The sequence below is a fragment of the Dreissena polymorpha genome, chromosome 15 (genome assembly GCF_020536995.1).
Source record: "Dreissena polymorpha isolate Duluth1 chromosome 15, UMN_Dpol_1.0, whole genome shotgun sequence".
In the NCBI taxonomy this organism is placed as follows: Eukaryota; Metazoa; Mollusca; class Bivalvia; order Myida; family Dreissenidae; genus Dreissena; species Dreissena polymorpha.
Genome location: NC_068369.1, coordinates 43,880,323 through 43,908,236, shown reverse-complemented (window position 1 = coordinate 43,908,236; position 27,914 = coordinate 43,880,323). Strand labels below are relative to the sequence as shown.

The 27,914-nt window shown below is 39.9% G+C and overlaps 2 protein-coding genes across 12 annotated transcripts in view; one reads left to right on the top strand and one right to left on the bottom strand.

The window, feature by feature from the left end:
• Positions 1-837: 837 nt before the first annotated feature.
• Positions 838-24,898, bottom strand: LOC127861091 (proteasome assembly chaperone 2-like). Of its 2 annotated transcripts, none has more exons than XM_052399468.1 (7): positions 24,739-24,898; positions 21,661-21,832; positions 15,083-15,141; positions 12,472-12,590; positions 10,812-11,006; positions 4,253-4,415; positions 838-1,563 (listed from the first exon to the last, which is right to left on the bottom strand). In XM_052399468.1, the coding sequence occupies exons 1-6, from the start codon at positions 24,793-24,795 to the stop codon at positions 4,283-4,285; spliced, it is 735 nt and encodes a 244-aa protein (XP_052255428.1). In that variant the 5' UTR covers positions 24,796-24,898; the 3' UTR covers positions 838-1,563; positions 4,253-4,282. The 2 variants fall into 2 exon arrangements, with proteins under 2 accessions (XP_052255428.1, XP_052255427.1); XM_052399467.1 differs by having other exon boundaries at positions 4,298-4,415.
• A 124-nt stretch (positions 24,899-25,022) lies between these two features.
• LOC127861087 (cytoplasmic dynein 2 intermediate chain 1-like) overlaps positions 25,023-27,914 on the top strand; it is a 77,903-nt gene continuing 75,011 nt past the window's right edge. For 9 of the 10 annotated variants that reach the window (XM_052399458.1, XM_052399460.1, XM_052399455.1 and 6 more), the window contains exon 1: positions 25,023-25,148. In XM_052399458.1, the coding sequence (XP_052255418.1) occupies positions 25,134-25,148 (15 nt within the window). In that variant the 5' untranslated portion in view covers positions 25,023-25,133. The remainder of the gene's footprint in view (positions 25,149-27,914) is intronic. The other variant, XM_052399459.1, reaches the window with a different exon arrangement.

The following is a 27,914-nucleotide window of genomic DNA, read 5'->3' as shown; positions in this document are numbered from 1 at the left end:
AAAACATACACAAATCTGTTAACAAGTCCCTTTACATGCACACAGTTGGTCTTATGAAGTTTAAAAAACATAAATCTTTCATATTTAGGAATTTAATTTAATTTAAGCCACTTTTCATCTCAAGGCACTACCAGTAATTTGTCTTATTGAGGCAGCTCACTTGAATACTCTTTACTTTATTTCTTACATCTGAATTTCTGTCCACAACTTAAATCCTGACCCACGAGACGCATTGGAGTTTCAAAAACAAAGATAAATGTACATACTTTCATTAAAATAAAGATTTTTAAGTATAAATAGGCAAATAATTTGTTAAATTGAGTCATTTAATATGGGCTTTGGTTGGTGACATTAAAAAGACACCAAAGGCATGTGTGAAATTGTAATTTAGTAGATAATAGGATATTGAGTTCTTGGATGTAAAATGTGATCATAATTTTCTTATTTATACTAAATTTGGCTAAAGTCTGATTAGTAAGCTTTGGTTAGTAACAATACACGTTATATAAATTTAGTTACATAAATATGGAATTGCTGCATTCAAACTTCACTTGAGCTTTATTGTTAATTGAAGGGTTCGCAAGACGATTAAACTTTTAATTTAAGGCTGGAATTGCCAAGACAAAGACGCATCGTGACTCAACTCTTTATTTCCGGTGTGTAACCCACCACAGGCTAACAAACACACTTATGCACTAGCACCAAAACCCCGATGCCGGACATAACATTTATGTTTGCCAACACAGGCACATGAGTGAGTAGCATACCTCAAACGAATTGATGAATAGCCAAAAAACAATTATTTCATATAATGTGATATCTTGGAAAAACAAAACAGTGGTAACTGAATTTTATTCTACAAAATACAACAGTAAAATCATATAACAATTATATGCAATATGTAACTTAACAATGGATGTGTTTGTCAGAAACACAATGCCCCCTACTGCACCGCTTTGAAGCCATATATTTGACCTTTGACCATGAAAGATGAAATTCACCTTGACCTTTCACCACTCAAAATGTGAAGCTCCATGAGATACACATGCAGGCCAAATATCAAGTTGCTATCTTCAATATTTCAAAAGTAATGGCCAATGTTAAAGTTTTGGGACAGACACACAGACTGACGGACAGTTCAACTGCTATATGCATAAAAAGAAGGCAATGCTGACTCAAAAGTGCTCACCCGAGTTAAGGCAAAACCAATCGTCAATATTAATATCAAGATACACATTCTTAACAAGTTTAATCCAGATTTATTCATACTGGAGCCTTCTAGAGTAGAAGATTTGACAAGTAACTTAGTTACTGAACATCCGTAACTCAGATTCAAATTCAGCCAAGTCTTAATGTGTTAAAAACCAAACATTTTTCACTGCATGTCATGTTTTGAAGTCTGTAAAAAAAGCTAATAATCTTCCAGAGTTCACAGTTAAAATTCTGTTAGTGGAACAATGTCTGGTCAAAGCGACTTCCAAAGAACAGTTTCCATGACACAGGGATTTTCCACTGAGTGTATTTCACAACTCCCACATCGCTGGCATCCGCAATGGACCGAGACTGAAATATATGAACAGTTTATGGCATTTGGTACATGTTGTAGTTTTGACATTAACCTTTTACTGCAATAGCAAAAAATGTATATTGCTTCAATGAAAATTAAAACAATACATAGAAAATATCATGTTGTATCTTTTAATATTATGTGGGGAGTAACAGAATGACTTCTTTGTGTTCAGACAATCGCAAAAGACTGTCGTCCTGTCAGACAAAATGTCAAAAGGCCGGCGTCAAAATGCCAGACAGCCTGACTTATTGTTCAGTAATTTTTCTTCCAAAGATTCGTTATTACATGAAATATGACATTTTAATGAAGGTTAATGAAAGACAAGTAAGAAGTAACAATAGTGACTCAACTCTGCAGTATCAGGATATAGAAATATGAACTGAAAACTTCAGTATCATGTAATTTGTAATACAGATATTTTAATAGACGCTTTAATTATAAGCTACTCTGTTGTTACTAATGATAATATTAAAATTATCCAATATATAACATAAGTCATTGGTTATTTACTTGTAATACATCCCAGAAGGTAAATATAAGTTGTCCATTTTGTATAAAATAAAAAAAAGTATAAATGACATCCAAACTTGACACTGATAATTTTAATAATGAAATGATTTTAGTTATTATTGTGTGTTTAAACAGTTTTTAGTTATAGACATTTCCAAAGCAAAGTAACCAAAAAAAAAAAAAAATTTTACAAGGTGGCATTTTATCATTATGAAATTGTAAATGAATGCTGTATTTTGGGCCGGAGGCCTTTATTTACGTGATACCTAATAAATCTTGAATAATGACAAGAGGGCCATAGGTTATTAACCCAAGACATGAAGGCACTGAAAAGTTCTGAACTTTTTTGCTTTCCAAAACCATTTAAAACTCGGCAGGATATTTTTAAAACAAATTTTTGTGAGCAAGTTTGATGATGATTGGGCCAAAAATAAGACTTCTAGTGTGTAACTGTTAACAGCTTTCCCGTAAACAGTATAAGAAAAACTGCCCCATCCCCCTGGCCGCCACTTTTAAAATGGACCGGAACGTCAAAACATTCATTAGAACAAATGGTCTAAGCAGGATTTAATTATTGGACCATGCTACATTAAGGTTTCACAACAGCTAAATAACAAAAACTGCCCCGCCTCCTGATTGTCAGGTTTTTCAACAGACCACGCACGTTCATACTCAACCAAGCTGTCTTCAGAACACATGTTTTGACTAAATTTCATGAAAATTAGACTAAAAACATAACTTCTCGAGTGCTACCAATTGACATTGTTTTTGACCCCACATTAAGTATTTTTGGCCACTATGTCTAAGGAGAAATATTCTGACGAAGTTTCATGAATATTGGAAAATTAATGGGACATCTATATTTTTACATGGTAAATGTTGAAAACAGACGACTGATGATGGTTAACGGCTGAAAGATGATGAACAGCTCAGGCTACAAACAAACTTTTCTATTCTGCGCCTCATTACTTTAATTTTATTTAATTTCGGGATCATATGATTGCGCACCATTAATCGCCACTTATCACAAGATATAACAAGCAAGTGTTGCTGAAGGGAAGGAATACAAGTGAATGGCATCGCGAGTCACTTAAATGGAACAGTATGAGCCCAAGTGAATGGCATCGAGAATCACTTATATGGAACAGTATGAGCCCAAGTGAATGGCATCGAGAGTCACTTATATGGAACAGTATGAGCCCAAGTGAATGGTATCGAGAGTCACTAATATGGAACAGTATGAGCCCAAGTGAATGGTATCGAAAGTCACTTAAACGGAACAGTATGAGCCCAAGTGAATGGTATCAAGAGTCATTTATATGGAACAGTATGAGCCCAAGTGAATGGCATCAAGAGTCACTAATATGGAACAGTATGAGCCCAAGTGAATGGTATCGAGAGTCACTTAAATGGAACAGTATGAGCCCAAGTGAATGGCATCGAGAGTCATTTATATGGAACAGTATGAGTCCAAGTGAATGGTATCGAGTCACTTAAATGGAACAGTATAAGCCCAAGAAAATGGTATCAAGAGTCATTTATATGGAACAGTATGAGCCCAAGTGAATGGCATCGAGAGTCACTTATATGGAACAGTATGAGCCCAAGTGAATGGTATCTAGGGTCACTTATATGGAACAGTATGATCCCAAGTGAATGGTATCGAGAGTCACTTATATGGAACAGTATGAGCCCAAGTAAATTGAATCAAGAGTCACTTAAATGGAACAGTATGAGCCCAAGTGTATGGTATCGAGAGTCACTAAAATGGAACAGTATGAGTCCAAGTGAATGGTATCACAAGTCACTTAAATGGAACAGTATGAGCCCAAGTGAATGGTATCGAGAGTCACTTATATGGAACAGTATGAACCCAAGTTAATTGCATCGACAGTCACTTAAATGGAACAGTATGAGCCCAGGTGAATGGCATCGAGAATCACTTATATGGAACAGTATGAGCCCAGGTGAATGGTATCGAGAGTCACTTATATGGAACAGTATGAGCCCAGGTGAATGGTATCGAGAATCACTTATATGGAACAGTATGAGCCCAAGTGAATGGTATCGAGAGTCACTTATATGGAACAGTATGAGCCCAAGTGAATGGTATCGAGAGTCACTTATATGGAACAGTATGAGCCCAAGTAAATGGTATCGAGAGTCACTTACATGGAACAGTATGAGCCCAAGTGAATGGCATCAAGATTCACTTACATGGAACAGTATGAGCCCAAGCCATCTGTTGATCCTATTAGTCAGCTCTATAGCTTCTGGTATATTGTCCCCTTCTGAGCAGAACATGAGTAACAACACCACCGGTGTATCACTACACCTAAAACAGAGAGAACATATGAGAAACAACACCACCAGTGTATAACTACACCTGAAACAGAGAGAACATATGAGAAACAACACCACCAGTGTATCACTACACCTAAAACAGAGAGAACATATGAGAAACAACACCACCGGTGTATCACTCAGAGCTCTAGATAAGGATTTGTGAAATTAGTACCGGTACTGTCACTGACAGAAAGAAAAGGAGTAACGCTGAAAATCAATTAGTACCTGTACTACCATATCCAAAAATACAGGTAGTACTGTACTACCTGTGTTCTTGGATATTGAAGGGTGTATAACTGACTTTTCAGAAACATTTGCAACAATTATAATAAACATATTTAGCTTATTTAATTATGATGCAAATACAAAACACATTAAAACTCATAACTAAATACTATTTCTTCATTTTTATTGACAAAAACACAAGCCAACACGTAAACTAAGTATTAGAACACTTATATCACTGTCAGAAAAGCTTAAGCAAACACTTCAACTGTAATACAGTCAATCTGATATTAACATGTTTTAGCCTTTTTCCTTGGTTTATATGCTTCACGAAGTCTTTTCTTTCTCCTTTTCTTGTAACTTAACCATTTTTTCACTGCTGGCACTGGATCAAACTGCTGCAGCTGTGGTCCAAGCATACTGATTTTAAGAAGAACATCAAGTTTATCTGTACTTAAAGAAGCTCTGTATTTAACCTTAAGTCTATTCTGGGCACTAAAAGTACGTTCGCATTCTACGCTAGACACTGCCATAACAAGTGCAATAGATGCTAAAATAGCAAAATTTGGCATTAACATTCTATGATGGAGGATAATTTTCTTACAAAGTTTCTGTGTACTATAAGACCTATATGCCCCTTCAATCATTCCTTCCAGTCTGGGCCACTCACTTTTAAGTTTTTCAGGATTGAGAAGAGGGGGGATGACTCTTCTATCTTCAACTAAGTTGTTGATGTCACCTTCAATCACAACTACCTCCTTTTCATACCCATAAAATTGACCTAGACTTGCTACAGCATTTGCCCTTTCATCACCTGGAGTACAGTTAACGGTGCTTGGTTCCAATACGTTTGATAAGTCTGTAAAAATGTCACCATCTTCCTTCCTCAACCTACCTCTTATGTTTTTTTTAAGTCTGTCAATGTAACACCCCTTCAACCTTTCAAATTCATCAGGCATTGTCACCTTGTACATTAACTCATCATTGTTGTTATACTTAGCAACGCCATTTTCTACCTGAATTCTTGCTTTCATATCTGTAACACAAGATCCATCAGCTGATGAAAGCTTATCTAGTTTATTTACAGTTCCGTCTATTTGTGCCTGTACCTCAGAGAAAACTAACGTGGCTTTCTGAAATTCACAACTAAGAATGGCTAATTCTGAATGTATGTCAAGCATTAAGGCAGTTACCATGGCAGTTTTATAATTACTAAAGTACTTATACAAGCCTTTTGCAACAGGATTTTTCTCAGCGGCAAATTTACTTAATGTTGCAAGAATAGCCCCATAACATTCAAAAACCGCCTTTACAGCATTTCTAAGACCCAGCCATCTGATTGCATGTGGTTCTTTGACTGTCAAATTAGGTTCCTTTAAAACTTCCTGGATATCATGCAGAGCTTCAGTCCTATTAGAAGAATTACTCATAAACATGTAAAGGTCATTGAATTTTGTCTTAAACTTTGTAAGGTAATCATCTTTGTTCATGGAGTCAACACAAGCTAAATTCAACCTGTGAGCAACACAGTGAGTACATGTGGCAAAAGTTGAGTACTTAGATTTTAACTGAATTCCAACTCCAGTTTTCCTGCCAGTCATCACCGCAGCCCAATCAGTGGCGAGACTGGAACACTTGGATAGACAAATGCCTAATTTATCAAACTGTTCTACAATACAATTAACAATTGTATGACTTTTACCATCTTTCAACTTAGCATTCAATAAAAACTTACTGACTGCCTCTCCATTTTTTTCATATCTAATACATATAGAAAGATGTTTTTCAACACTAACGTCTGTGCTCTCATCTATCATAATTGCATATGTTGGCGAAGAATTTATTTCTGAAACAAGATTTTTTGTAAGTATTTTACTGATTGATTTAAGAATGTCATCTACAGTAACCTAACTTAAATTTTGATAATCAAGATCAAGACCATTCTGCTTCTGCAAAGCTAATAAACTGTTCACTTTCTCAGTTGGGAGTTCCTCTTTCGCCATTGTGTACACGGTATTAAATAAGATTCTATCTTCTTTGGACACAGATGTAGATGGCATTTCACTATCAGACTCGGACACATCATTTTCTATGCTGCCATTTTGCTGAATCTGTTTTTTGTGTAGATATTCACAGGCAATTTTGTGCTCATTGCAGCTACCATGTTTTTTCACAGTTGATATCTGTATGTCACCAGAACCTAAAAGTAAATTTTATGAAACAATATTTTTTCATGACAATAAAAAATATAAAAGAATATTGATAGATTTTGTTTTCATTTTATTTGGACATTCTTCATAAAAGTACATGTTGACAACATGTACTTTTTAATTTATGAAGAATTTGCACATACAATTAAATTACAAGTGAGGTCAATCTATTATCTTATTAGAGAAAATTATACAATCTTAAAATCGGATCCTTTGGGAGCATAGAAAACAACAAAGCAATAAAGGTATTGAATCATGAAAATTCAATTGAATTGTTAATTGATAGCCTGATGAGTGGTAATGGAAAGTGCAATGTCACTGGCACCCCGTAGAACCAGGTCTATAGCACCTGACAAGTGCTAAGCAACCTTTACGTCTGCCACAGTGTCACGAGCATTTAATAACAATTAGCTGCTGTTGTCGCAAGTTAATATATCATTTGCAAAGTGGATCCTTTGGGGCACAAAATGCTAACCAAAAATATGTTGCTTCCTTGAGCAAAAAATAATATCAACTTGCCAATAGAGAATCACATGCCAAAAAACGTTAAATATTTCCGTTAGAATTTTGTCATTTTGGCTTTTGTGTATATATGTAAAGATGTAAAAATAATGCTACTATATCATTTTTCCATATTATTATTTTGCCGCAGTACTGTACACTTCTAATTTTTTTTGCAAAAATGACCAATGAAAGTATGACAATGAAAAAATATCATATGATCAAAAAAACTACAAAATAAACAGCTTATAAAGCTGTCATTTAACCATATTTCAATTTAAAATAGGTTTCATTGTAATTAAACATAAAGATTAAAGGATCACTGTTTACAGCATTATCTCCCCTGACAGATCAACAGTTGGAGCATCTTTTCACAATTTGCAAAATACATTTATCCAAGGGACACATTATGCAAAAATTGTTTTTTATTTGATTATACTTTTTCATGAAATACTCGATATTGGCGAGTTGACTGTACCTATTAAAAAGTACACTACTTTTTGTTTATGAAAAGTCTGTATAATTCAAACCTTCATAGGCCCACACTGTGCTCAATTTACAAGGCTTAGCAGCACTGCGGCAAATTTTACAATTTAGCCGTAAAACGCCTTCAATTTTTTCTGTGACGAGCCAATCATATTTTGTTTTCCAATCCTCAACAGTTTTGGTTCGGATACGGTTCCCATCATGCTTTCTTCCTTTTTTTGCCACCAATGCAATTAAATTGTCCAATATCGGGGCGACAATGTCATTTTCTGAGCTAACACATTGGATTTCATGATGGTTAGAAGTCCTTATGTAGCCTAATAGTGTTTTTTTGAACAGAAAGCGGCTTAGCTGGCCTTCCCTTGCACATAGCCATATTGTTTTTGACGGGTTTACAAGTATCGAAAATGACGGAATAGACATACATATCAAAGCCCAGTCTCAAACTTTTCTGTAATTTTAATTAACGAAAAGCGCCGTTAGGTAACAGACCAACCAATCTCGCCGCGCTGACGCGGACGTAACGATACGGCCAGATGTTCTTTGTAAATGCGTAAAAGGGATATTGAAGTCGTAATTGTACGGCCAGTTTATAAAAATAAATGCGTAAACCTTCATTAAAAAGCCGTATTTACGGCTGTACGGCCCTTATCTAGAGCTCTGATCACTACACCTGAAACAGAGAGAACATATGAGAAACAACATTACCAGTGTATCACTACACCTAAAACAGAGAGAACATATGAGAAACAACACCACCAGTGTATCACTACACCTAAAACAGAGAGAACATATGAGAAACAACACCACCAGTGTATCACTACTCCTGAAACAGAGAGAACATATGAGAAACAACACCACCGGTGTATCACTACTCCTGAAACAGAGAGAACATATGAGAAACAACACCACCGGTGTATCACTACTCCTGAAACAGAGAGAACATATGAGAAACAACACCACCAGTGTATCACTACACCTGAAACAGAGAGAACATATGAGAAACAACACCACCAGTGTATCACTACTCCTGAAACAGAATACATATGAGAAACAACACCACCGGTGTATCACTACTCCTGAAACAGAGAGAACATATGAGAAACAACACCATCGGTGTATCACTACTCCTGAAACAGAGAGAACATATGAGAAACAACATCACCGGTGTATCACTACTCCTGAAACAGAGAGAACATATGCGAAACAACACCACCAGTGTATCACTACTCCTGCAACAGAGAGAACATATGAGAAACAACCCCACCGGTGTATCACTACTCCTGAAACAGAGAGAACACATGAGAAACAACACCACCGGTGTATCACTACTCCTGCAACAGAGAGAACATATGAGAAACAACAACACCGGTGTATCACTACTCCTGAAACAGAGAGAACATATGGGAAACAACACCACCGGTGTATCACTACTCCTGAAACAGAAAGAACATATGAGAAACAACACCACCGGTGTATCACTACTCCTGCAACAGAAAGAACATATGAGAAACAACACCACCGGTGTATCACTACTCCTGAAACAGAGAGAACATATGAGAAACAACATGCTGGCCCTTTAAAACTCACCTGTGGTCACGCACACCAAGTTTCCAAGATTTGGCAAGGTGATGTAGTTGTTTGACAACGCTTTACCCAGTTTCAAAAATAGTCTTTGTTTTGTCAAGATAAACATTCTGACTAAGTTTCATCAAGATTGAGTCACATATGTGGCCCCAGAGTGGGTACAAGCTTATTAAAGAATCGATCTAGTGACCTGATTATTAGGCTGCATATGTAATGATAAACATTCTGACAAAGTTTCATCAAGCTTAAGTCATAAATGTTGCCTTTGGAGTAATAAGATGTTTTTTAAAGATCTGACCTTGTAACCTAGTTTCTAGGTGCAATTGACCAGATTCGAACTTGGTCTAAATACATGTATTTTTAAGATAAAAATAATCAAGTTTTATGAAGAGTCATAAATGTGGCCTATAGAGTGGTGATTTGACCTAATGTCATACTTTTTAGCACATCTGACCTGAATCAAACTAAGCCTAGATAAACATTCTGACCAAGTTAAGTTTCCTCAAGATTAAATGAAAAATGTGGCCTCTAAAAATTCTCTTCCTAGTACACTTTGTACTCAGTTGAGCTAAAAACTCAGTTACTTAAGGAACAAGATGGTACACAAAAATTATGTGTGTAGGTAGGTTACCACAAAGACCTAGATAGGGATTTAATTTGGGGTCAGTCTGGATAGGGTTAAGATAATTGTTACTAAAAAAAGAACAAAACTGTTTCTGCTCAATAATTTGTGTTTGGATTGTGGTAATAGACAGAAATTGTGTGCATAGGTCGCTTAAATAAGACCTAGAATGTGATTTCAAATAGGTAATCCGATAAAGGTCAAGGTAACTGTTGCTGCACTATTTTGTGTGTAGGAAGGTTAATAATTTGTGATCAATTGTTAAGAAAGAAAAAACATTTTGTAATTTTATCCAAAAGACAAAAGGCTGTTTAAAAAATATTTCAATTGCGTAAACCTGTAAATATGCGCTGTCAAGCTTTAAGATAACAAATCCGTAAAAGTTTGAAAAAAAAACACATGCAAAATCTAGAAGGAGTTGCACAGAAAACTCAGACGGACAGAAGTACACACGCACAGATGAATTGACCTCTGCCATTTTTATGTCACTTAGACTTTTTGCGTGGATTAACTAAGGAGCACAAACCAGAACAGCCTGCGAGTGACTCGCAGTCTGTTCAGGTTTTATGCTGTTCGCTGCTCATCAGTATCTAAGGGTTGGAAATGAAGCCTTTAAAACTTGAATTAAGTAAGAAAGGAATTTAATTAAACATAACTTTCTAAGTGACTACAAATGTGTAAAAATACGTATCTAAGTGGAAAAGGGTTAGACCTTTGCAGCAAGCAACCCCAAAGCATAAATAATCTTACTTACAGGTCGTTAAAGAGTGCCATGGCAATGCCTCCGCCAGGTATGTACAGCTGTCCCTGGCCCCTATCCCCTGCCTCCAACACAGATGGGGCTGGAAAGGTTTGACGCCGTTCTAACTCATCCCACTCATAAAAGTTTCGGAACATTTCTCCGTAGTCTGCTTCTATTTTATCCGAAGCAACAAATCTGAACTGTGGCCTGAAGAATAATATGCATGTGTATATACACAAGTTAACTACAAGCCTTCACACAAGATTTATAAATGCAAAATAGCGAAGACCCACAGTTGGCAAATGGTTCTTTTTATTATTTTTAATGTAGTGTTTCCTTAATTTCTAAATTACTCATGAGCTAAAACAATCATACACAGATAATAATTGGAAATTTAGGTACTGGGGTACTCCACTACTTCTGAGTTGAAAATTTTGGAAAATGGGTACCGTCTTTTAGAAATTTAAGCACATGGGTAATCTTGATTTAAAATTCAGGCACAGAGGTGCAACTTTGTTTAATGGCCCTGGTGAACGACCTAAACTGGTGTTTGTCTGGACAGCATTATATCATATGCTATCAAGTTTATAACACAGCAACATTATTATTTTTAGGTGTCAGCCATACATGGTTTGCATAGTTCAGACAAACACAATCCTTACAAATTTTATCTGATAATATGCATGCTAGTGTGTGTAACTATTTTTCCGAGAACACATACCCTGATATCTGTGTGTCGAGCCTCTCTAGAACACATACCCTGATATCTGTGTGTCGAGCCTCTCTAGAACACATACCCTGATATCTGTGTGTCCAGCCTCTCTAGAACACATACCCTGTTATCTGTGTGTCCAGTCTCTCTAGAACACATACCCTGTTATCTGTGTGTCGAGCCTCTCTAGAACACATACCCTGATATCTGTGTGTCCAGTCTCTCTAGAACACATACCCTGTTATCTGTGTGTCCAGTCTCTCTAGAACACATACCCTGTTATCTGTGTGTCCAGCCTCTCTAGAACACATACCCTGATATCTGTGTGTCGAGCCTCTCTAGAACACATACCCTGATATCTATGTGTCGAGCCTCTCTAGAACAAATACCCTGTTATCTGTGTGTCGAGCCTCTCTAGAACAAATACCCTGTTATCTATGTGTCAAGTCTCTTTAGAACACATACCCTGATATCTGTGTGTCGAGCCTCTCTAGAACACATACCCTGTTATCTATGTGTCAAGTCTCTTTAGAACACATACCCTGATATCTGTGTGTCGAGCCTCTCTAGAACAAATACCCTGTTATCTATGTGTCAAGTCTCTCTAGAACACATACCCTGTTATCTGTGTGTCGAGCCTCTCTAGAACAAATACCCTGTTATCTATGTGTCAAGTCTCTTTAGAACACATACCCTGTTATCTGTGTGTCCAGCCTCTCTAGAACACATACCCTGATATCTGTGTGTCAAGTCTCTCTAGAACACATACCCTGATATCTGTGTGTCCAGCCTCTCTAGAACACATACCCTGATATCTGTGTGTCGAGCCTCTCTAGAACACATACCCTGATATCTGTGTGTCCAGCCTCTCTAGAACACATACCCTGATATCTGTGTGTCCCAGCCTCTCTAGAACACATACCCTGATATCTGTGTGTCGAGCCTCTCTAGAACACATACCCTGTTATCTGTGTGTCCAGCCTCTCATCTGCAGAGCTGCTTGTTGCTATAACAACTTTGCTGAATCCGCATTCCCGAATCCACTGAGCTAACCATTTCTTGTATGCATTTCTTCTACCCTAAAATAATCAAGGTTAAACAAACTTCAAAACTTCAGCTGTTTTGATTTTCACAGACAATGAAAAAAGGTATAAAAACAGATTTCAATATTCATATGTTTTACTCTGAACTGAAACTGTCAATGATGCTTTCTAATAGGTCTCAGTACAGTACAGTATGTATTCCTCATAACTACATGGCCCCTTATAGTATTCCTAATAACTAAATAGCTTTAGAGAAGTTTAAATTAATTTATTTTGCTCGCTTGCAGCAAAAGCCCAGGGCTTATTTAAACGCTCTTAAGGCCGTTTCCTGAGTAAAAACTGATCTAGGACTGATTTTGGGAGATCCAAAGAATCCTTCCAAGTTGCTAGGCGGACACCACTCTAACCACGCCACAGCAACCTTGCTTAAAGCTATGTTAATGATAAGAGGGTCAGACTCCTTAATGTAACTCACCTGATGATATTAGCCTTGATCTGCGAGAAATGGGCTAAAGTGTAATCCCAGATTAGCCTGTTCAGTCTGCAAAGACTAATCAGGAACGACACTTTCCGCTTTTTAAAGAATTTTCGTTTGAAGTGAGTCTCTTCTTACAAAAATGCAGTGTCTTCCTTGATTAATCTGGGATGACACTGTACGCACATACATTCAGCCCAGTTTTCTAAGAACCAAGCTGATAAGTTCAGTTTTGAAGTTTGTTGTACATGTATACAGATGTTACATTATGTTGCTTATCAAAAGTCTACATAAACCATTTGACCCAGTCTTGAAATAAATGAACAAAAAATAAAAAAGTGCCCCACTGCATGATTTTGATTAAAGAGATGTTTAAACAAAAGAATGATGATCCATGATAGCAAAAGACAAAATTGGATCACAAAAGCTTGCCATGTTGTGTTCATGAGAATTGAAATTTAAAACAAGAGATGTGTTTGTCAGAAGCACAATGCCCCCTATTGCGCCGCTTTGAAGCCATATATTTGACCTTTGACCTTGAAGGATGACCTTGACATTTCATCACTCAAAATGTGCAGCTCCATGAGATACACATGCATGCTAATATCAAGATGCTATCTTCAATAATGCAAAAGTTATTGCAAAACTTTAACCAAGGTGAAAGTTTTGGGACACACACAATGAATGAATGAATGACAGACAGACAGACAGACAGGCCAAAAACAATATGCCCCCGATCTTTCGATCCGGGGGCATAAAAAGCTAATCTGCAGGTTATAGTATATTAATTAAGTGAGATATGCAATGTTATACTCTCTTAAAACATCACCTTGGTTTACTGGACGACATGTTTTCACTGAAAGACACTCATTATGTTATTCTTTTCTCAACACGTGTGAATGAAGAAGCATTGATACTCACTAAGCAATCACTGTTATGTTTTAAATAAGAGACAACAGCGTGAAACTTCACACATATCACATTGCGCACTATTTTTATCTTAAATTCATTCACCTTGAAATACCTTTTTAGAAAAGGTATGGTCATAAGGGTCTATACATCCAAAGTACTGCCTTTATTTTTTAAGTAGAATATTTTGCATTAAATTACATCAGAATTGTAATTAAAATATTGTGACCATTATGAATGGAGAGCGTTGCTGAACAATAACTACCTTTATGAATGGAGAGTGTTGCTGAACAATCACTACTTACCTTTTGGAATGGAGAGCGTTGCTGAACAATCACTACTTACCTTTATGAATGGAGAGCGTTGCTGAACAATCACTACTTACCTTTTGAAATGGAGAGCGTTGCTGAACAATCACTACTTACCTTTATGAATGGAGAGCGTTGCTGAACAATCACTATTTACCTTTATGAATGGAGAGCTTTGCTGAACAATCACTACTTAACTTTATGAATGGAGAGCGTTGTTGAACAATCACTACTTACCTTTATGAATGGAGAGCGTTGCTGAACAATCACTTCTTACCTTTATGAATGGAGAGTGTTGCTGAACAAACACTTCTTACCTTTATGAATGGAGAGCGTTGCTGAACAATCACTACTTACCTTTATGAATGGAGAGCTTTGCTGAACAATCACTACTTAACTTTATGAATGGAGAGCGTTGTTGAACAATCACTACTTACCTTTATGAATGGAGAGCGTTGCTGAACAATCACTTCTTACCTTTATGAATGGAGAGCGTTGCTGAACAATCACTACTTACCTTTATGAATGGAGAGCGCTGCTGAACAATCACCACTTACCTTTATGACTGGACAGCGTTGCTGAACAATCACTACTTACCTTTATGAATGGAGAGGGTTGCTGAACAATCACAACTTACCTTTATGAATGGAGAGCGTTGCTGAACAATCACTTCTTACCTTTATGAATGGAGAGTGTTGCTGAACAAACACTTCTTACCTTTACGAATGGAGAGCGTTGCTGAACAATCACTATTTACCTTTATGAATGGAGAGCGTACTGAACAATCACTACTTACCTTTATGAATGGAGAGCGTTGCTAAACAATCACTACTTACCTTTATGAAAGGAGAGCGTTGCTGAACAATCACTACGTTGTGCTCCACACTGTCATATACTACAACAAACAAGAACATTTTTCATAAATAAATGTATGTATAGTAAAGAAGAAAACTAACGTTCAAACAGATGCAGAAATTATATGGAAATTCATAAAGCATTTACTTATTAGTAGTGGTGTAGAATGACATGTTTTCACAGGGGTTGTAGCTACAATATATTTGTCCTCTACCTCTGGGAAAACGAGGCTTAATGCATATGCGTAAAGTGTCATCCCAGATTAGCCTATGCAGTCTGCACAGGCTAATCAGGGATGACACTTTCTGCTTGTATGTTTTATTTTTCATTAAAAGAAAGTCTTTTTTTAGCAAAATTTCAGTTAAGGTGGAAAGTGTTGTTCCTGATAAGACTGGGCAGACTGTAGTCTGTATGCACATGCATAAAGCCCCATTTTCCAAGACCTAAGCTCACTTTTTATGACATCCATCATTAGATTCAACATTTGTATTTAACACCTATGACACACCTCTAAGAGATAATGTCACATTATTGCTATGCCTCAGTCTATCAAAATAGTGTGATAAAACATGGAACAAATGAAGATTGATTACCTGATAACAGCCCACATCTCCATACAGCAAACAGCCCCATACAGCCGACAATCCCATACAGCCCACATCCCCATACAGCACACAGCCCCATACAGCCCACAGCCCCATACAGACAGCACACAGCCCCATAAAGCCCACAGCCCCATACAGCTCACAGCTCCATACAGCACACATCCCCAAACAGCACACAGCCCCATACAGCACACAGCTCCATAACGCCCACAGCCCCATACAGCCCCATACAGCCAGCCCACAGCTCACAGCCCCATACAGCCCACAGCCCCATACAGCCAGCCCACAGCCCCATACAGCACACAGCCCCATACAGCCCATATCCCCATACAGCCAGCCTACAGCCCCAAACAGCCCACATCCCCATACAGCCAGCCCACAGCCCCATACAGCTCACAACTTCATACAGCCCACAGCCCCATGCAGCCCCATACAGCTCACAACTCCATACAGCCCACAGCCCCATACAGCCCACAGCCCCATACAGACCACAGCCCCATACAGACCACAGCCCCATACAGACCACAGCCCCATACAGCTCCACAACTCCATACAGTCCACAGCCCCATACAGCCCACAACTCCATACAGCACACAGCCCCATACAGCCCACATCCCCATACAGCCCACATCCCCATACAGCCCACAGCCCCATACAGCTCACAGCCCCATAAAGCCCACATCCCCATACAGCTCACAGCCCCATACAGCCCACATCCCCATACAGCTCACATCCCCATACAGCCCACATCCCCATATAACCCACAACCCCATACAGCCCACAGCCCCATACAGCTCACAGCCCCATACAGCCCACAGCCCCATACAGCTCACAGCTCCATACAGCACACAGCCCCGTACAGCCCACATCCCCATACAGCACACAACCCCATACAGCCCACATCCCCATACAGCCCACATCCCCATACAGCCCACATCCCCATACAGCCCACATCCCCATACAGCCCACATCCCCATACAGCCCACATCCCCATACAGCCCACATCCCCATACAGCCCACAGCCCCATACAGCCCACAGCCCCATACAGCACACGGCCCCATACAGCCAGCCCACAGCCCCATACAGCCCACATCCCCATACAGCCCACTAAGGGTGTCATGTTTACAGATTTTTCTAAACGTTTAAACGAAATGAAATAAACGAAACATTACCGTTTAAACGGTATCCCTATGTCCGTTTAAAAAGCATCAGTACCCAGTACCATGGCATTTCCAAACTGAAAATAGTTATTTCCGTTGTAATATTCAGTGAATATCCCATCGCGCAATGACGTCATTTTTAAACCATAAAATATTATAAAACAGACCATCCGTATCACCACATGTGTATTCGTCATTCTATAAAAATAATTTAAAGAACATCGAAAATAATGTAAAATCGATTAAAAATACTGTTTCCGAAAACGACACGTATTTTGCACATGAAATAAAATGTGCATATCGTTTGACCGCAGAAAATGAAAAACCAGTTAACTTGCAAAAACGTAAACAATATATAATATGGTTAAAATATTGCTTTTCAACATGCTACCGCAGTGTTTTACTTTGCTAATCAATCAATTAAAATATTTCAAGATGGCGGCATATGCACTGTTTCGTTGCCAAGTTGTAAGATTTTCGGAAAGTAGCGAACATTTTCCGTTAGTTACCGTTCATGTCTGTGCCATCCGCTAACCAATCAGAAATAAATTACTGCCGAATTCGGTAGCCCAGATTTACCGCAAGTGCCTTTTTTCATCGATATACTACGGCTAGTCGACTACGTTATTTTCACCCCAATATATATTATATTGATCATGACTGTCGTTTAAACGTTTACTGTTTTGGTAAACGTTTTTCAGCAAAACATGAAACGCGACCATTTAAACGTGACACCCTTACAGCCCATATTCCCATACAGCCTGCCCACAGCCCCATACAGCTCACAACTCCAAACAACCTACATCCCCATACAGCCCACAGCCCCATACAGCTCACAACTCCATACAGCCCACATCCCCATACAGCCCACAGACCCATTCAGCCCACAGACCCATATAACCCACATCCCCATACAGCCAGCTCACAGCCCACATCCCTATACAGCCCACATCCCCATACAGCCCACATCCCCATACAGCCAGCCCACATCCCCATACAGCCAGCCCACATCCCCATACAGCCCACATCCCCATACAGCCAGCCCACATCCCCATACAGCCAGCCCACATCCCCATACAGCCCACATCCCCATACAGCCCACATCCCCATACACCCCACATCCCCATACAGCCCACATCCCCATATAACCCACATCCCAATATAACCCACATCTCTATACAGCCCACATCCCCATACAGCCACTGGCCCATACATCCCACAGCCCCATACAGCTCACAACTCCATACAGCCCACAGCCCCATAGAGCTCACATCCCCATACAGCCCACATCCCCATACAGCCAGCCAACAGCCCCATACAGCTCACAACTCCATACAGCCCACAGCCCCATACAGCCCAGAGCCCCATACAGACCACAGCCAAATACAGACCACAGCCCCATACAGCCCACAGCCCCATATAACCCACATACAGCCCACATCCCCTTACAGCCCACATCCCCATACAGCTCACAACTCCATACAGCCCACAGCCCCATACAGCCCACAGCCCCATACAGACCACAGCCCCATACAGACCACAGCCCTATACAGACCACAGCCCCATACAGCTCACAACTCCATACAGTCCACAGCCCTATACAGCACACAGCCCCATACAGCCCACAGCCCCATATAACCCACATCCCCATACAGCCCACAGCCCCATACAGCCACTGGCCTACACAGCCCTTTATAGCCCACAGCCCCATACAGCCCACAGCCCCATGCTGCTCACAGCCCCATACAGCTCACAACTCCATACAGCACACAGCCCCCCACAGCCCCATACAGCTCACAACTCCATACAGCACACAGCCCCATACAGCCCACAGCACCATACAGCACACAGCCCCATACAGCCCACATCCCCATACAGCTCACAGCCCCATACAGCCCACATCCCCATACAGCTCACATCCCCATACAGCCCACAGCCCCATACAGCTCACAGCCCCATACAGCCCACATCCCCATACAGCTCACATCCCCATACAGCCCACATCCCCATATAACCCACAACCCCATACAGCCCACAGCCCCATACAGCTCACAGCCCCATACAGCCCACATCCCCATACAGCCCACAGCCCCATACAGCTCACAGCTCCATACAGCACACAGCCCCGTACAACCCACATCCCCATACAGCACATGGCCCCATACAGCCAGCCCACAGCCCCATACAGCCCACATCCCCATACAGCCCACATTCCCATACAGCCAGCCCACAGCCCCATACAGCTCACAACTCCAAACAGCCTACATCCCCATACAGCCCACAGCCCCATACAGCCAGGCCACAGCTCCATACAGCTCACAACTCCATACAGCCCACATCCCTATACAGCCTACAGACCCATACAGCCCACAGCCCACAGACCCATATAACCCACATCCCCATACAGCCAGCTCACAGCCCACATCCCCATACAGCCCACATCCCCATACAGCCAGCCCACATCCCCATACAGCCCACATTCCCATACAGCCCACATCCCCATATAACCCACATCCCCATACAGCCCACATCCCCATATAACCCACATCCCCATACAGCCCACATCCCCATATAACCCACATCCCCATACAGCCCACATCCCCATATAACCCACATCCCCTTACAGCCCACATCCCCATACAGCCCACATCCCCATATAACCCACAACCCCATACAGCCCACATCCCCATATAACCCACATCCCAATATAACCCACATCCCTATACAGCCCACATCCCCATACAGCCACTGGCCCATACATCCCACAGCCCCATACAGCTCACAACTCCATACAGCCCACAGCCCCATAGAGCTCACATCCCCATACAGCCCACATCCCCATACAGCCAGCCAACAGCCCCATACAGCTCACAACTCCATACAGCCCACAGCCCCATAGAGCCCAAAGCCCCATACAGCCAACATCCCCATATAACCCACATCCTCATACAGCCCACAGCCCCATACAACCCAACAGCCCCATACAGCTCACAGCTCCATACAGCCCACATCCCCATACAGCCCACATCCCCATAAAGCCCACATCCCCATACAGCTCACAGCTCCATACAGCCCCATACAGCCAGCCCACAGCTCACAGCCCCATACAGCAAGCCCACAGCCCCATACAGCACACAGCCCCATACAGTCCACATCCCCATACAGCCAGCCCACAGCCCCATACAGCCCACAGCCCCATACAGCCAGCCCACAGCCCCATACAGCTCACAACTCCATACAGCCCACAGCCCCATACAGCTCACAACTCCATATAGCCCACAGCCCCATACAGCCCACAGCCCAATACAGACCACAGCCCCATACAGCCCACAGCCCCATGCTGCTCATAGCCCCATACAGCTCACAACTCCATACAGCACACAGCCCCCACAGCCCCATACAGCTCACAACTCCATACAGCACACAGCCCAATACAGCCCACAGCCCCATACAGCTCACAGCCCCATACAGCCCACATCCCCATACAGCTCACAGCCCCATACAGCCCACATCCCCATACAGCTCACAGCCCCATACAGCTCACAGCCCACATCCCCATACAGCTCACAACCCCATACAGCCCACATCCCCATACAGCTCACAACCCCATACAGCTCACAGCCCCATACAGCCCACATCCCCATACAGCCCACAGCCCCATACAGCTCACAGCCCCATACAGCCCACATCCCCATACAGCTCACATCCCCATACAGCCCACAGCCCCATACAGCTCACAGCCCCATACAGCCCACATCCCCATACAGCACACAGCCCCATACAGCCCACAGCCACATACAGCTCACAGCCCCATAAAGCCCACATCCCCAAAACAGCTCACATCCCCATACAGCCCACAGCCCCATACAGCCCACAGCCCCATACAGCTCACAGCCCCATACAGCCCACATCCCCATACAGCCCATAGCCCCATACAGCTCACAGCTCCATACAGCACACAGCCCCGTACAGCCCACAGCCCCATACAGCACACGGCCCCATACAGCCAGCCGTCAGCCCCATACAGACCACATCCCCATACAGCCCACATTTCCATACAGCCAGTCCACAGCCCCATACAGCTCACAACTCCATACAGCCCACATTCCCACACAGCCCCATACAGCCAGCCTACAGCCCCGTACAGCTCACAACTCCATACAGCCCACATCCCCATACAGCCCACAGACCCATACAGCCCACAGACCCATATAACCCACATCCCCATACAGCCAGCTCACAGCCCACATCCCCATACAGCCAGCACACATCCCCATACAGCCCACATCCCAATACAACCCACATCCCCATATAACCCACATCCCCATACAGCCCACATCCCCAAATAACCCACATCCCCTTACAGCCCACATCCCCATACAGCCCACAACCCCATATAACCCACATCCCCATACAGCCCACATCCCCATATAACCCACATCCCCATATAACCCACATCCCTATACAGCCCACATCCCCATACAGCCACTGGCCCATACAGCCCCATACAGCTCACAACTCCATACAGCCCACAGCCCCATAGAGCTCACATCCCCATACAGCCCACATCCCCATACAGCCAGCCAACAGCCCCATACAGCTCACAACTCCATACAGCCCACAGCCCCATACAGCCCAAAGCCCCATACAGCCCACAGCCCCATACAGCCCCATACAGCTCACAGCTCCATACAGCCCACATCCCCATACAGCTCACAGCCCCATACAGCCACCGACCCATACAGCCCACAGCCCCATACAGCCCCCCTACAGCTAAGAAAGAGAGCAAATACCTTCACAGCAGGTGACCACCTTGCAAGTGGTTGCACTAGGATGTGCATACGGATCGTTACCAACAAGTGGGATGAGACTGGGGTGCTGGATGTAGCCAACTTTGTGCATGGTCATTGTGGAGATAAGGAGATCAGCCATCAACTGGGCTACATTGCCGACAGACAGGGCGGGCTGAAAACAGGAAACGGCAAAATATAAACAAAATATTATTCACCTCATGCATTGTTTAAAAGTTATTGTCAACAACTAAAAGCAAGTTAAGAAACAGGTTGTTTTTTTTTAAACAAAAGGGAATGAGAGGCCCAAAGTTGCTCACCTGAGATACAAAGGAAGTGACAATAAATGTGGCCTCTAGAGTGTTATCAAGGTTATCAAGGTTTAACTATAGCCATATATAGCCATTTAAGGAAAATGCACCTCTCCCTGGCAGAAATGTTTTTCAACCAACTGGAACCATTTTCGAACTTGTCCAAGACACATGTATCATTGGGACAAATCTTCTGACCAACATTCATGATGATCAGACAATTAATGTGGCCTCTTGAGTGTTAACAAGGTTTTACTATAGCCATATATATATATATATATATATATATATATATATATATATATATATATATATATATATATATATATATATATATATATATATATATATATATATAGCCCCCTGGCGGAATTTTTTTTCAACAGACCAGAACCATTTTCGAACTGATGAAAGATATCATAAGAACAAATGTTCTGACCAAGTTTCATGAACATCGGACTATAAATGTGACTTTTATTTTAGAGTGTTAACAAGTTTTTACTATAGCCATATAAGGAAAATGCTTGCTACTTGGTGGCTATGTGCAATTGGGAAAATTCAAGTCTTGAAATCCTAAAATTGGGAAATTTTTATAGTGAAAAAAAACAAACATTTTTGTCTTATTATTTACATGTTACATAATTTCACATACCATTAAAAAGAATTGTTTGAAGGCAAATCAAAATGATTATTTTTTACTTAAGTAGGTATACAGAACAAAATCATAAACTGCAGCAGAACAACTTTGAGTTGAGACTGATAGATATGGATATCCTTGCTCAGCTGGGCTTGGTAAACACTGATTGCCAAACCATAAACTGCAGAAGCATAAGTGTCAGTGATTTTTTTTGCTTTATATTTTACAGCCTGTGGCTTTTTGATTTGGAAAAAAAGTAAGATAGACCATGAAATTGTGAAAAATTCAACATTATTAATATGATTATAAATAACAGTTTACCAATTGTTTATAAGTGTAAATTTAACTGCTTTCAATTAAACCAATTATTGAGTTTATTGGAAAATTTTGGCTTATTTTATTTTTAATTTTTGCCAGATTTTTTGGAAAAAAAATACTTTTTTCCATTGGTAAACAGCCTTTTTACGTTTTGAAATTGGGAAAAAGCCTGTAAGAGGGCCAAAAAAATCACTGAGTGTGAATTTCATTCTGCAAAATACATTCAGATTCAATACTTTTAATTTTTGACTGACACTTTTTAAAATTCAATGCACTGAGATTTTTTTTAGCCTTTTGCTTGCATCCAAGCTTTTTCAATGGAACATATTAGTTATTGCGTGTGGCTGACACCCAGGATGTATTTCTTTGCATGTTTACTATTATGTCTCATTTCATTATAAACAATGATCAGGTTATAAAAAAACGAGAATAAAGATCAATGGAAAATACACAGGAAACAGAAACGGCTCTATTGATTGAATTCCCTGTTTTATAAAACTAATTAATCTATCGGGTGGCTACATGCAACTAATTTATTTGATGTGTTTACTCGCTGAGTTTGGTTTTGGAACTAACGGCCACATCTTTCCTTGTGTAATTTCTATAACAGGCGAACCATTAATATGGTGAGTTGTTACAATAGTTTATTAACCCTAAAATTACCATTTCTTTAAAAGACATCTTAAAAGCTTTGGCCTGTATCCTCTATTCCTATAACTTCGTGCAACCCTATAAGATCGTGTACTTTTTTATGACGTAAACTTCTAAGCAACATTCGAACGCACGTGCCCGAAAACTATTTACTTATGTAACGCGAGAATTTCCACAGCCGATAAGACAACAATCATGAGGAAAAAACAATAAATATGATATAAATTGTCCGTTTTTCTGACCTCGTTCCAAAGAAATAGCCTAAACAATGTTTAAAATCTGCACATTTCCTGCACCAGACGGCTATGTTTGTCAATGTTTTGATCGTAAAATGTTGTAAGAGTAGTTTCCCTTGAAGGCCCGTCTTGAATTCGTATTGTGCTCTCTGTACTTTGCATTACAATACGATTAAAGAATGCTGTGTATGCGGAAAGTTTTACCCCCAAATGATGACACGAGACCATACGTTAAGATCGTGGCCGGCCTGAAATAAAGGTTCTCGCTGCGTCAATTTAGGATTTTGTCACAAAACAACTGTCATTAGAAGGGGTGACAGCCTTTTATGCCCCCATTGTGAATAGAATTTTATTAAGCTACATGTATTTTCTGTTAGTAAATACACTTTATCTAGACCTCTGAATACAGTTATCACATTTCATATTTTGTTTTTATGAAGACCAGTATTATTTAAACCAATATTTTCAATACAGTTTATTCACGAAATTCGTCTAAAACAACACATATTTAATACAAATAAACACTTATTCACAAAAACATATATCGGTTATTATAAACACATGACAGGGCCTCCCTGTGATGTCATCAAAATCGATGCACGATCTTATAGGGTAATTCTGTGTGACGCAGACTAAGATATACATGAATGTTTAAAGGTACGTTACTCCATTATTATTATTATCAACCAACATATTTCAATCGTTATTTGTTTAACAAAAGATAAATCATAAAGTATATATCAATTTTAGTTATTGTCTAATGAATTTTCATGAAAGATATGCCTTTAAAGTTTAAGGTGCACGAACTTATAGGTTTAGAGGCTAAGTGTAAATTTATGTGCAATCATTCATGAATCAGCTCATTGATTTGCTTTCAGTTTTTCCACAAACAAAATCAAAAAAATCAAATAGAAGTAATTAAACTGACATATATGAGTGTAAACCCTTTAAAGTCTATGGGTTTGTTGTCTCTCGGAACGAACATTGTTTCTTTGTAGTATTCGTCACAAATGAATAATTATGCACGTCAAATCGTTATGGACGCAGCCATATTTGATGTAAATTGGTATGTCGATAACGACATTATTTTTAAGATTGTTTAATCATTTTATAAATTTTGTTACCAGTTTATGATAAATTAATCAATATTTTTAAATTTACTAATTGTAAAGTGTATTTGCATAATATAAAAATGTAGTCGTTGTCGTAAATCACCACGCCGCTTTTCGGAAATACCAAAGCTTGGAAAATGGCGGCGTTGGTGATGAAGATTTAGTTTTGATTCGCGAGGACTATTTAACAGAAAGAATACCGAAAAGAACAATGCCGTCACAGAAAGTAATTATTCAAATAACAAATGCACTTGGTTAAGAGGTTTCGAATCACTAACTGCATTCTGTGTTTCACTGGACATGAATATATTCTCGATTTCTGTCTGCTGGCGGGTACCATCTACTAATCTAATTCTAATGTAATCATAATCGTGGCATACATCTGCGACGTTAGTTCTTATTATCGATTTGAGTGTTAGCGATATTTTCTCTTGGTAAATTAAATTTAAAACGCAAGCCAGATGGCTTATCATGTGTCATACTCAAATGCGTTTTTGGGGAATTTCTAGTTATTTTGTAGGCAGTGGCTAGTCGTACGGCCCCGTACAGGTAGACACGAGGCTACCTGCACAGCCCCGTACGGGTAGACACTAGGCTACCCGTACGGCTCTGTTTGTATAGCCTTTCCTATGGAGATTTGACACGTTAATTCATACTGAGTTAGACAGTATATATCAGGGCTTGCACTAAGCGGCGTACGGCCGTATATTACGCCCGATAATTGTTTCCATACGCCGATAAAAAAAACCATGACGTCCACTGTACTTCCTTAAAATTGGTCATACGCCGAAAATAGCAACCCGTGACATAAGCTGTCGATTAAAATAACACTTCAATCAAAACTGCTTTCTGCCGACTCAATGTGTTTTGCACACGTCTCGATCAGTCTAAACTCCACCTCCTTATATTTGCTACCGCCCGCAGGTGATTAGCAAGTTTATTGTGTGTTGTTTATCTAACGGTTACACAATTTACCCCTGCGCGGATCGCAAATTGACCGTGACAAAGCAGTCGCTTAAAATTGGTTGCTTTAACAACACACTCGTGCCTCTGCGCGTGCCATATGTTGTCTAATAATTAGGAGATAATTGCTGGTTTTGGGCAGACGGCACGGTAAAAGAAAGATGGCACAAATAATTAAAGAAAAACAAAATTGATCAAAGTTTAATTAATTACGTAGATTCACTACCGTATTAGGTCCAGCGAGTTTTCTCAGTTTGTTAATCCACCGATAATTACGAGTGATAACCATCTTATATAAACTGGAATCACAGTTCATTTTCTATACTAACAAGTCATTTAACTAGTCAGAAACATTCAGAAAACTCATTTCCTGGATTAGCTATAAATTATCCGAGTAAATTTAATTGCTACGTCATGACCTTCGACATTGCAAATGGCTGACCTATTGTAACATTCAACCCGCGTTCAGTTCAAAGCTGGCGATTCAAATTACAAGTAATGTTGGTTCAATAATGGAGAAAACATTAAATTGATTTAACAAATATTTGATAAGGTTTGTTAACCCAGATAACAACAAGGAAAGTTTGGATTATTAAAGTTAAACTGGTAAGGCATTTATTAAGTGTACATATTTCGGACATACATAGTATTCGGATAAACAGTAATTGATATACTAGATGCTCCATCATGACCATTCATTAAGATTGTGTTTTGTTGCAAATGCAGTCATAGGGATGAGGATAATAAAATGACAATAAATATGTGATGAAAATGAGCAACCGCACATATCTCAAATTACTTAAATGTGTTGAATGACTTAAATGTGTTATGATTACGTAGATTTTAATGAGAAATGAAATTTATTGTTTTTACAAATGAACATAGTAAAATGATAGAAATAATACAAGTTTTGAAATTAACATGTTTTGTTTTTAAAGTCGATATTGTTTGCACAAACTTATACCCTGATTTTTCAAACTTCTCCCTATTTTTAAAGCCTAGGGTAGTCTGCGCCTTGTTGTAAGATATATCTAGTTACTTTCACAGATGTACAGTGACCCAAAATGGATGGGAAGAGTTTGTGATCATTACGCAGTTGACATTCCGTTAACATCAACATTAAAGTTGTTTGGACTTCCAACATTTCAGGGCTCAACATTAACAGTTGTCCTATTGCCCCTGGCAAGTAAAAGTTGGGTCCGGGCAAGTTATTTTATAATGTAGTTGTCCGCCCAGGCAAGTGCAAAAAAGAACAAAGATCATTTAATTTAGACGTTAATTAGAGTGTAATTGCTGAAATCATTTTGTTAAATGTGCAAAAATAAAAAAGGTTTTGTGGTGTATCATTTTTATCTTTATTAAAATAAAAGAGGTTTACAGTTAATGTGATATTTCATGTTTTAGCAAGTGGCATTACGTTCAGGGCAAGTGGATTTTCTAAGTACTTGCCCAGCAGGGCAAGTTGGTTTTTAAATTAATGTTGAGCCCTGCATTTTTGAGTGGGACTTCCATAAGTAAAGGGCAGGAAGTCAGGACTTCCAAAATTTATTTCTTAGTGCAAGCCCTGATATATAGATGATAGATAGAACTTGCGCTGGCGACTAGTTAGAACAACATGCCAGAACATAGACGGTAATAAATAACGTGTCAACAATCAAAGTAATAAAGCAATTAATCAATACCTTTGTGATAACAAATAGGGGTACGTATTGATAATTGACACTATTGTTGTTGTTTTTTTGACTCGCTAAAATTTAACTAGCGAACTGCGGTGAGTGGGAGCTATTAGCGAAGACGTAATTGACACGTTTATTGAACTCGATTCCACCATTACCTAGTTTTATTATGCCCCCCTTCGAAGAAGAGGGGGTATATTGCTTTGCTCATGTCGGTCGGTAGGTCGGTCGGTCGGTCGGTCCGTCCACCAGGTGGTTGTCGTATGATAACTCAAGAACGCATACACCTAGGATCATGAAACTTCATAGGTAGATTGATCATGACTCGCAGATGACCCCTATTGATTTTGAGG